Source organism: Paramormyrops kingsleyae, chromosome 15, assembly GCF_048594095.1.
Source record: "Paramormyrops kingsleyae isolate MSU_618 chromosome 15, PKINGS_0.4, whole genome shotgun sequence".
Lineage (NCBI taxonomy): Eukaryota > Metazoa > Chordata > Actinopteri > Osteoglossiformes > Mormyridae > Paramormyrops > Paramormyrops kingsleyae.
In genome coordinates, this window is record NC_132811.1 from 8,982,321 (window position 1) to 8,995,202 (window position 12,882).

The 12,882-nt window shown below is 35.8% G+C and overlaps 1 protein-coding gene across 24 annotated transcripts in view; it reads right to left on the reverse strand.

Annotated features, from left to right (window-relative positions):
* Positions 1-12,882, reverse strand: part of adgrl2a (adhesion G protein-coupled receptor L2a) — an 88,681-nt gene that overhangs the window by 47,879 nt on the left and 27,920 nt on the right. For all 24 annotated transcript variants that reach the window (XM_072699620.1, XM_072699617.1, XM_072699613.1 and 21 more), the window contains exon 3: positions 2,722-2,935. In XM_072699620.1, the coding sequence (XP_072555721.1) occupies positions 2,722-2,935 (214 nt within the window). The remainder of the gene's footprint in view (positions 1-2,721; positions 2,936-12,882) is intronic.

Genomic DNA, 12,882 nt, shown 5'->3' on the forward strand with positions numbered 1-12,882 from the left:
GTAGGCTTTTAAAAAAGATCTACAACCAAACATTGGTTGAACATCCAAGAGGTATTGAAAAACAACACCTATACATCATACCAGCTTAGTCACCTACGGTTTCCCAGTGCTCTCAAAAATGCACATGAATAAATATAAAAAATGCCAGCGATACACACCTTAACTGGGAAGAGGTTTACGAAAAGCACACAACATATTTCTCATCATATGATGTGTAGCATCACCATGACCATCATATGCACTATATACATATAGCATGCAACTGGACCCCAGTAACACAATCCTAAAACACTTAACGTAGAAGTGAAGGCTAACTCTTCAAAACAGAAATGCCAAATATCACAACCAGGGTGGACTCCAAATGAGTAGCTAAAATGTCACTAAAATCAATAACAAAAAATTGCACAAAATTTTATAAGGACAGAGAAATATACTAAATGTCCTCTCACCAAAAAATACCAAACGCCAAGCATACAGTTGACTGCAAGAACTCCAAAAAGTACATCCAACTAGGATGCATTCTTTCAAATATGTCAAGGTCTTATATATGTTGCAATTGTTTTGCATATGAATGAATATATTCAGTTTCCCTGTCATATCTGCAACTAAGACCAGAGATTTCTACCCGCAAAATAATTAATTTCTGTGTGCTTGTACTGTATTTAAAAATGCACATAATCCTATCAATCATTCTGCAGATTAACCCAAAGGCGACTGGAACTGGGTGCTCTCTCCAAGAGGTCGTGCTAATAAATGCTACACACAGTAGACATACATACAGAATCAAAAACAAACAAACAAGCAAGCAAACAAATAAATAAATCTTCCACATTAGCACCTGTTGTCAGCTGCTATATGTAAATTTGCCAGCGAAAACCTTGACCTAAATTAATGCACATACTGTTTCTGCCTCATATGTTTCCACCTCATATCTTTCCACAGATAACTGAAATGTAGCCTCATTGAGGTGTATCAAGTAATTCTTACCATGCATTCATAAATCAAAAAGAGCAAAGGGAGTAAAATGTGTAATGTGCCATCATCAGCACTTAGTATGCAGATCAGAAAATCATTGACCTCATTATAAACGCAGCCATCTTTGGGTTACTTGTAGTGAGTTCAAATGATCAATGCTTATCTCTTACTGAAGTCAGCTCAGGTTAGACCACTACCAATCCATTCATTCATCAAAAAAGTAGAGTCTGAAAATATAAATCAAATAATTTATATTGCATGTATTTAAAACATCGTATACATGCATCTTTGTTTAAGTACCTTTTGTTTGCTTGCCTGTTTGTAACCGTGAAATATAATACTCAGCAACACTACATGAAAATAATCAACTAACTTATAATGGGAACCGATGGGCATCCCCTGCCTTATTCCCTGTGCATTCTGGGAAAAATGTGCATTCTGGGGAAAAAACTTATGCTATCCATGTCCATTGACGTGCCCGTTTATGTATTACATTAAACATTTCTAAACTGAACAAAGGCAACAAGGAATGTTCACAAAAGCTAAGACTTCTCAGCACAGAATAAGCCACTCACCTATTTGACCTTATCAAATCAGTGTTGACAAGAACACACTGAATACATCACATGTTTCTTCTTTCTTTGTTTTTCACCAAAAGCACAAAGGTATAAAACACAAATCTTTATAAGAAGAAGAGCCTGACTATACAACTAAATAAACCTGGGCAATGTGAAACAAATGTGAACAAGTGTGAAAAACATAACTATAAGTGCAGTTCTATAGTTTACACAAATGACGGAAAACAAATGGACAAATTACAATATAAAGCTTAACCCCAAGTGCTAACACATGCACACTTTTATGCCAGTCTAATATACTCTTGAAACAAAGAGATTTTAAAAGCAGGTAACTTTTGAAATGAATAAAACCCCTAATCATTTTAACAATCGTCTTCTCTGACTTGTCAAAAACATGTGTTTTAAAGATGAATGGATAATAACATTTGGTCATTTATGAATCCTCCACATTAGGGAAAACAAATAAAAATAATATGAACTAACCCTTCTAGTCAGAATACCTCTATGTACATGCCATCGAACTATAAACACCTGAGTATGTCTATACAGAGCTGCCAACTCATTTGTGCAGAAATTCCAGACTTGGAAGTGTCAGAAAAAATGGAGCCTTTTCAATTTATTTTTCAGGACCTTTTACAACAGCATCATTATAGATAAGTGGACCTTTAAAAGTTTCACTTTTTCATATGTATGAGACTCACCATTTTTAAAAAATCCATTACTAGGTTAAAAACATTCCTGTGTGATTTCTGCAACACTCAGCATGAGTTAGTTTTCTGGACCGACTCACTGCAACAAAGCTTCTTTCTCAGTTGATATGCAGTGTGAAAACCATCTCTAAATTAACAATGAATGCTACTGTATTTCATGATGGAACTGCATGCCAAATGGAGCGATTAGCATGCCCAGCAAACACCACACCCTGCACTTCAGTTCTGGTCTTAAATTCAAACAGGTTTTTTTTTTGTTTTTTAAAAAATATGTCATAAATGAAGAACAAGACAAGTGACCTCTCCAAGCCTCAAGAAAATTTATGTAAATAATCCTTAAAGGGAAAAAAACATCATAAATAAAGGCTACTTTGTGTAAAAACAATAAACGTGTGATATCCTAAATTTAAATTTGAAAATGCTTGTGAGGACTACACAGCAAATTTTAGTTTTCTTACCTTTGAGACATAATTTTGTAGGCATCTGGGAGGTAGCAGTTAATGTTTTCCATTTGAAAGGGATCAGCGTCACAGATCTTGTCATCTGTTCGGCCATAGTTGGCGCTTTCAACCATGATGACATCACTTCCTGGACATCGCAGGTCAATTGGATAACCGTCACAAGAGAGCTCTCTCCTCACCAAGCCAAATGGCAGCGCCGCACGGCTAAACCCTAAAGGGAGAGGCATGACTGTGGATCAGTAAGACAAAAATTACAGCCAAAAAAAAGAAACTTTTCTGACAGGGAGCAGAATAAGGCATGGGGAAAACTAAGATAGTATTTTGTATTAAAATACAGTCTGTAGAGAACAGGAACAATGTAGAACTGTACATATAGATCTGGTCTGAATGAGTGAAATTTCTAATGTTTTGGTCAGTTACTAGATCAATTCAGTTTTAAGTTTCTCCTTAAATCTGAACATTAAAAAGAGGTCAAAACACATTTTCAATTTTTAAAATCACGTTTTTAATCACGTTTAGCCTACAGCGGCTAAAGAATCACATTCATCAAGTGCCACAGTTTTCTGATAGTTTAAATCAGTAATAACTGGCATTTTGTACTGTTTGGAGAAGCAGTGAAGCTCTTTTGGTGACTCGAGGCAAAAAAAATAAAAATCTGAAAAATCTGGTTTAAAAAAAAGAAGGAAAAAAAACAGACATGGATTAAATTTCAAAATGAAGGAGAAAATGAGTGATCTACCCACGTTCCACTTCAAACTTTTACATGTTCATCCTTAATAGCTGCGTACACACACACACACACACACACACACACACACATATGCACACAGATCTACAATTACGGGTTATAGAATTTGAAGAATGAAAAAGTGGCAAAAACTAAATCAGTCATTGGTATCTCTTAGTTTATTTGCAATCTTTTTTTCTACCAGGAACAAAAGTAACAAAACAAGCATCTCAACAACATGAAGTGTAATTTAATCTATCTTAGCCCTGGCAATCGAACAGAGAACTGGAGGAAGGCTAACTTAAAAAAAAAGAAAAAGAAAGAAAAAGAAAGAAAAGGGAAAAAAAAAAAAATCAATACTCTAGCTTTGTGCTCTGCAAATGTGAACACTGCCAAATAGCTGTGCTTAGGGTAAAATGAACTATTTCGCTTCATTTTTTTCCTCTCTCCTCAAATGATTTTCAAAAGACAGGCTTTCATTGCAACGGTAAAATGTCAAGCTTCAAGAGAGGAGGCAGAGAAAGAGAAACAAAAGGCAAAAATAGGCCTCGTCAGTTAGAGGTACATCAGTCTTGTTGCTATATTAATACTGACTTTAATTTGGGCAGTTCCTGCACATATAGACGAGATACCTTGGGAGAAAGCACAACAATCTGTAAATTGTACACATTGCAGAGATCAACTTTTGAAAAAGAGCTCTGCTACCACATGAACTAACCACATGATCCATCAGTAATCACCATTGTTCGTAACAACTTTTTTCTTGGTTGAAGCATAGGCCATTTGTGTTTACACAGTACTATGCATCCTTAATGAGTCTCTTCACAGTCTGGTGACTTGGAAAAAAATGCCATTGCTCCATCTCATACTCTGATTTGTTTTGCGAGTTTGGCACTTAAAAACACTGCCTGATCCACATGTTCTCTCCTCGCTAATTACTTTACAATTTCTGTGGTCATGGATGATACAGTTTGAACTATTTAAAGTTTAAAATATCAGACTACAGCACCAAAAACTCCAGGCTCTGGTGCACTAGCCGATGTGTTAAGAATTATTTTTTTTTGTAGCAAGTACATTTACACTGACAAATAACAGCAGTTATAACATTTATTAAGAAAATCAAATGTTTTTAAGGCACTGCTTGCCAGTTATTTTTGTATATTGGCGAATTATATCAGAGCTATATATATATATATATATATATATATATATATATATATATATATATAATTTGTTTGTTTGTTTAAGTAAACACTGCAGGATCTAATATTTTGATGTTTAATATTTATTTCATCTCAGGGTTACAATCAGGATTTTGTTTTTCATATTTAATAAGTAAAGTGTTATTGTCAAGCTTTTTTAAAATTTTATATTTGATATGAAAAATTAAATATGCTACTATCTGACAGGTTCATATACTTCATAGACCTCATTTCAGTATAATTTAATTTATATTTTCAATATTTGACAGAATTCTTTGACTGTTACAAAATTCATAACATGGCTTGGGCTGTCCAGGAGTCTTGATGTAAGGAAATGAAAATATGGCACAGAAATGCAACAAAATTTGACAGTCAATTTCATTTTAATATCAGTGCATTTCCAAACTGCCATGTCAATTGTCATGTATATATTCAATAAGAAAGAGTTATAATAAAAAGTAGCGATTTACATTGATTCTTTAAAGTTAAATATTTTGCTGGAGACATTCCCCACTGCCAAAAGTTATCATTTTGTACTTTTCCTTACAGTAAAACAGTCTAATTTTACTGTAAGAAACATTTACATAGCTGAATTTTTTTCAACCATAGTGTGACCTAGTTTTTACATTCATGCTTTTTCCAATGTCTAAGTTCCTGTGTATTTTGCATTGACCAACTGGGTTACGGTCATACATATTTGACTCGGTTACATTAGTTTCCACTGCCCTGCTTAAAAGTTAAAAAGTACCTAGTCCAAAACTATGACACATCACCCCATTTTTTCAAATTGTTTTCCATTTTTCATCATTATCTCTCTTCAGATTCATTTAGGGAATCTATAATAATAACAAAACTATAACAAAATAATACATTTAAGAATGAATAATAATGATACATTAATGAATAATTTTTGGTTACTAGTTTAAGTTTTCTTGCTGAAATTTCTGGAATAAAAAAAATCCCACAGTGCTGACCGGGTCAATTTATGTGTCACTGAACTTTCAAGCTGCCAAAAACCCTCTCGATTGATTATGCTGGAGGCTGGACTAGTTTAGAGCCACTGTTGGATGACCTTACAGGACAAGGGATTGAGTGACACGAACGTCAATACAGGAATGGCTGTCTGTGGGTCTGTCCACAGACATACCCAGGGAAAAATTATTTGAGTCTTCATGCTGTCACATCAATACTATTCATCTCAAATGACTTTCCGTCAGCTATATAAAGTGGATATACTTCTGTAGAAGGTACATCAAGTCCCTTTGTAGAAAGGTTATAAGATTGTGAAAGGAATCAAGTTTTTTGTCCCTTCCTCCAACATGGGAAGCACATGCAAATTCGAAAGACACAGCAAAGGCAAGATTTGAACACTTATATACCCATTTACAGTTAAGAGCATAGTCTGGCAATGGAAGTATGGCGAAGTGCAACAGCTTGTCAAGCTATGCAAGGGCATTATCCACCAAAGACTGCAAATGCTACCTAAACAAAATGACTTTGACAGACGGTGACTGACTTCAAGATATGTGTGCTATTAATGAGTGGGCAGCAGACATTAGCAAGTAGCTAAATATTTAGTAGCCAGGTTTATACACGGCAGAGAGAAATTACAAGCATGTACGTCACTAGATGGCTACGACTACGTCATCCGTGGTCATCACGTCAGTCCACCTGCTAGTCATTGGTCAAGGTTGCAGGGGCTGGAGCCTATCACAGACAGTACAAGGCTGGGGTGCACTGTGGGTTGGATGTCAGTCCATAACAGGCCATTTCAAGCGTACTGTTAATTTTTGGCTTTATTACAGTAGATGACTTACATCTAAAAAAAATCACACGGTCTGTTTCAGATGTCATGTATTTCAAAAACAATTCAATGTGAGCTATCGGTGTTGTCATGCTGAAAAAGGACTTGGCATCAGTCCTCTGTACTTGAAGAATCTGTGTTATTTAATGGTTGTTATCCATTGACTGCCAACTACAACTTTGTTTACTAATGACCATTTTTTAAACTGTATTTTTAATACACTTGTATTGTAAATGATGGTAATCAATAAGTCCTTAGGCTTGTTTGAGTCTTGACAGTACATTTCAAAATTGGAAAGAATCGCAGTTCAGATTGTGGATCACGATTGTGTCACAATATGTCACACACTGATTGTATCACAGAAGATATCGCCGGGGAGCTCGTGCTCGTATCGTCTGAGGAGTGATATGATTAGTGTGTGGAGTTCGGTAGAAGAAATACTTCCTAGATTAAACTGCTTACTACAAAGTCTTCAATAACCGGGTCATGATTTCTGGTAAGAGACGTCGCTGTTGAATTTTTCAGATGTATTTTTCTGGTACTTTAATCACCACAGGAAGAATGCCATTCACTCCCATCATATTCATGAGTAGTTCGACATTTCGCCAGCTGATATCTTCAAAACTAGGCAGAACAAACTAGATGAAGAGAGAGCACTAAAACCCATCTAAAACCATCTCTTTTCAGTTTTGGGGTGAACTGCCCCTTTAAAAAGATCATGATATTATTTTTTTGGGGAAAATCACCCACCTATACTTTGCAATTAATCTGTCCAATATCAATCTATGACATATCGAAAGTGCCCCCCCCCCCCCCCCCCCATCCACAAAAACACTATTTGCATTAAGGCGAACTGGTTGTCGATTCTTGGTTTAAATCTTTGACAAACCTTCAGCGTGGCGCCAACTTCATTGAGATCATCAAGCTAAAACAAGCATCAGAAAATGGATCTCCTTCGTATGCTACGACACCTGCATTAAAGTTTATTCAATTTGCCTCCAGGAAAAATTATTTCAAAAGTAAAGAAGAAAAAAATTTATTTCTCATTTCATATTTTCTGCTGAACTCTCCTTGGGCAATTCTATAGTCAACACCCCAAAACTGGCCCCTCTAGATATAAGTTGACACAGCCCTCTATCCCTGGCCACGATTATTCTATCTGCATCAAAACCTAAAAGACCATTTTAAAAAATAGTCATTGTACTGTTCATTCCTAGTTATTGTTGAGTAATTCATACACTGTATGTGTTTGACATTGCTAGCCTTTTGAACAAAACCGCAGTTAGACAACTGGATCTCAATTTACAGCACTGTTTTACAGGTAAGAGAATACAATATTAAATCTGCATGCAACTCTCATTTAATTCTGCTTTTATCCAAATTTTAGCATTAGCACTTTTCATTTTCATTGTCATTTAAAAAAAAAAAATCTCTAATGGAAACAGGCAAATACTGAATTTATTTGCACAAACTTGCGATTTTCAAGATTATGAGCGTGTCGCTCATCTATATAAAAACATGTGGTATGGCTTAGTAAGTAAGATGATTTATTTTGGTTGACTTATATTTTGTTGTGCTTCACCGGGCCACTAAAGCCATGACAATGACCACTAATGACCTGGATGAAAGAAGGTGTAGAGAGAAACCCTCCCTCTCACCAAAACAACTATAATCATAGTCACACATTGTGCATATTTGCCATTTCTTTTAAATCTAATACAACTCTAATGCCTGAAAACCACATTCAGGTGAAAGTGCCCCCCACTGTGCAATAAATCTGAAATCATATTTCTCCTTTGTTCCTCCACTAAGTTCCCGCTGGGAGCTCTTCATAACCCCTGAGTTTCCGAAATCTGATAAATGACGAGTGCAAAACCAATTTTTTATGATAATCAGTTTGCAATGAAGTGATGGTGGCAGAAAAACAAATTAACTATTTACGTTCATTTTTTTTCCCCTGAAATGTCACTAGAAGCAAAGCGAACAGCAAAATCAGTGCATTAGGGGGTTATTGATTTCAGAGAAATTGTTTCCCATAACAACTTAACATCCATCCATCCATCTATCCATCTATCTATCTATATTATTAGCAGGTGCCCATAGCTGACATTTCATGTTCGAAGAAGGTTCAGTCTATTACCACATTACTGTCAAGTCCAAAGTAATGCAGGCTAATTCTCAGTCATAGCACTACATTTACATTGCTTTTGCAAACCTTCAACAATATCAGTCTTTTAAAGCTCAAACCATACCTGCTTTTTCCAAAACATGATGGCAAGCATGTCAGTTAATCCCTCACACAACCTCTGACCCCATCATGTCTGATGACATCATGATGGGGCTCATTTAAATCAATGCCAAAGACTCAATTCAAAGATTAAGGTCTGTATACTAATATTATGAAAAGTATTGAAACCTGAATTTTGATCAAAATTGACCTTTTTAATACAATGTCTTTTTCCAATGCTATATTATCAGTTTAGATTGTATTAATTGTGTTTTTAGGAGCTGTGTAAAGCAGTCACATACAAATATAACTCTGGCGGGGATATAAAATCTGATGGTAAAAGAAGCTAAAAATTCCCTTAAAACCGGGAGTAAAGGCCTTTTGTGGTTTGGTCATGTAAACACTGGGATTTTTCGGTGGCCAACCAGGGAACAATACTGTACTTAAAGACACACCAGCCTGCAGCAAGCCTTAAAGAGCTTACACAAAGCCTTATGAACAAAAGTGTCATCTGAAACGTCTTCTGTTAGCTCATCCTGAAAACAATTCTGCTAATAAGCCTTTAGCAATGTTCTGCAAAACAAAAGCCATAACATAAATGAAAAATGCAACATCCTTCCTAAATATCAACAGTACACTCAAAAATACTTTCCTTTCAAGTATAAAAATGATCCTAAGTGGTAAATGTTACAGTGAAAGGAATGCTCGATTGTGTCTCCTTGGCACGGTAATTGCTGTGATCCTTATCCTGGATCTGTTGACACTGCAACTTATCGGTCATTCTGGTCAGCAACTGAGGAAGAAGATTTCTTCATTGCTGTCAGGAAGCTACTTGGCTAAAGGGAACAGAATTGTGCTCCTGAATGATACATGGCACCATGGGTGTTGCCGTCATTAAATCTGCGGGGGACGTGTCCCCCCACATTTAACATAAAATATTAGTTTTATGCCAGTGTGTCCCCCCCCCACATTGAAAATGCTTCTGACACCCCTGCATGGCACTCAGACTTTTGCACATCTCTGAACGAGGTCTAACTGTTCAGCCTTGTCAAATTTTACAGAGCATTTAGGCACCATGTTTAATCGGTCCTGTGGTTATGGAGCCAAAAATGGCTTGAAGTTTGCAGTGATAAATCTGAGATCACAATACTCTAATAAAAAAAACTGCGTTGCGTTGGTATCAAAGTATTTACATGAATTTTGCATAGTACCTACTATAACAAATCATTTATGTTATACTAAAACAATTTTCTGAATTGTGCTGGTTGTACCCATAAGACAAAGTTAAAGGTGAAACATTTAATTAATTCATGGATTCATACAATTAATTTATTTATGCATTATGAATTTTTAACTGAAATATTATAAATGAAACAATTTATACTGATATGTGTTTTTGTATAATAAGACGTTTGTGAAGTGTGGATACAGCATAATTGTACATAATAAAGGACATTTTTTTTTAACTTTTCCCTTTTTCTTCCTGTTACTCTGCATTGGACTTCATATTATTTTTCAAAATGAATGCTCAGCTTTTGCTGGGAATTATAAAATGTATTAAGGCAAATTGGATATTGGATAGTCTTCAAAATGACAAGATACCATGACAAGGACAATCAGATCAATAGTTTCAAAGCAATTCTAAGACTTTTTTTCTCCCCAAACCACAAAAACCCGTGTCCATTGAGACTCTATTGCAGCACTGTCTCTAAGATTATTCTGATCTAAAACCAGATAATTTTACTGTGGGAGATTTAAAGGAGATCATGATGCCTGTCAGCCACTATTAAAACAGCTTTGATTTGCCTTTGTTCTGACAACAGAAAACAGCTGCTTGTAAATGAGCTACCATTCCTGGCCTGGCTGCCATTATTCTACACTTTCAGCATACAAGGTTACTTGCTGAGGGGATTTTGGGAGGAAAGGGAGTTTGGCCTAAAGATTTAGACTAGAACCAGAAAAAACACAGCTTGAGTCCTTCATTTTCCTTTTTACTATCATTATTTTTTTTAATTTCCCAATAGCATCGACAAGAGAAGTTTAAGGAAAGAAGAGGATCCTTGAAGTAAAGCCTCATCCCACAGCGTTGAAGCGATAATCCAACGATTCTCTTTATAAAAATGTGCCGTCTTTAAAAGTCAGGTTTTCACGGGGGAAGGAAAAAAAGAGACCGGAATCGGGAAGCACATTTCAATGCATAACATGCTTGTGAGAATTAAATACCAGAAGGTATTGTTTTGTTGTCACTCTAACCATAACACTTGTAACCTAAATGAATGCTACAAAAATACGTCAAAGAAAAAGTTACCAAGAGATGTGAAATTCGTCAAGGCTTAAGTTCTTCAAAACAAGACCCGGTGTTAGAAAAGAATTCCTTATTGTGCAGTTACATAGATGTTCAAATAAATTCAGTCTAATCAGGCTAGGTGCAAAGCCTTAAACATTTTACTGCACCTGTAGCTGATCAACTCACTCAGCAGAATTTAGAGGGAAAATGTACTGAAATTAGACTGCAGTAACTGAGCATTACACGTTTCCTTCTCTCTGTCACCATTGTGATATGTACAAAGGCAGAATGTCTGGGACAAAAGAAACGTTTTACACTGCGAGACACGTGGGGCCGTTAATGGTGACTGCCACAATGAGGCCAAATGGACTGCTAATTCCGCTTCTCTAAAACAAAAGCCCTGACTACATATCTGCATCATACACCAATAAAAGATATTACAAGATTGATATTAATATAATTATTATATTACATGAAAGATATTATTGGATTTGCTATCAATCAAAGATACATAATACATGTATCTTTGCAAAAGCTGGTGCCCAGCTGTCATTTGTCAAGAAATCCCAAGCCAAGTAAAACAGTCGACAATTGATATATACATGTCAAATATATAAGAATAGAGCATTAGTGGATTATTCGTTTTCTAGACTAAATGGTATCCACCACAAGGCTTTAACTCATATTTTTTTGTGTTTTTAATTATCTAAGATTGTATTTTGTATATAGTAGTGTGTGCAAGATGCGACAGGGAATCTCTGTCATTCTCAGATGTGAGAGACTGTAGGCACCAGACTGAACCTTATTTGTATTCACAGCTATACCCTTTACTTCAGTTCATTTACATCTTTTCTCTTCCATAGCAACAGTGGGTGAGCTATCAGGAACATCTTTGATATCAGTACATCTTTAAATGACTGGATCTTTTTTTTTTTTTACATATTAGTATTATCTATTTAAGAAGTGCCAAATCAACTATAAATTGAAATTGAGCCTGTCTAGTGTGTGTGTGTGTGTGTGTGTGTGTGTGTGTGTATATATATATATATATATATATATGCTTGCAGATATCCCACCATTTTTGATGGCAGAAGCAACTCAAAGGTAGGTGGACGACAAGTGAGGCCCCAATGTGATAATGCACACATCCAGTTCCAAGACCTGACCTGACCTTACAGGCATGACCTGAACCATGTTATGAGAATGGCTTCAGAAAACGAAAGAACATTCCATCCATCTGTCTTCTAACTGCTCATCCTGGTCAGGGTCTTGGTGGAGGACAGAAAAGGGAACAAGCACATTTCTAAAAAGAAATGTATTTCAAACATATATCAGCTTTTCTCTTATTTTTATCTCTGCCCCCCTCCCTCATTAAATATATTTACTATTTAATAACTCATAATATTACACAAAGTAAACAAAATTTGTCTCTGTATACAGCTACTTTTGGAATCATGCTTAATTTTTCATGTGCATAGACAAATTTGCCTTACATTTTCGTGGATTATGCACAATAATAAGCATATCTTTGTATTCAGTTTGAAACATTTGGTAAAACCACCTCTTTACAAATTTCTATGTTGTTTTTCAGAGATTACAGTGACTGTTTAAAGATATGGTTAACCTAACAAAACAGTGAGAGTTATTTGCTTTGAATAACCAGGAATCTTTACATTTTACAGAGATGTATACATTTAATAGTACTACACTAGAAACCATGCACTCTCCATCCATTTTCCAAAATAGCTTGTCCTATTCCGGGTTGTGGGAGATATGGAGCCTACAGACACAAGGCAGGGAATAACCCAGGATGGGGGGCCAACCCATCGCAGAGCACACTCACACACCATTCACTCACACACCATTCACTCACACTCACACACCATTCACTCACACACGCACACCTATGGG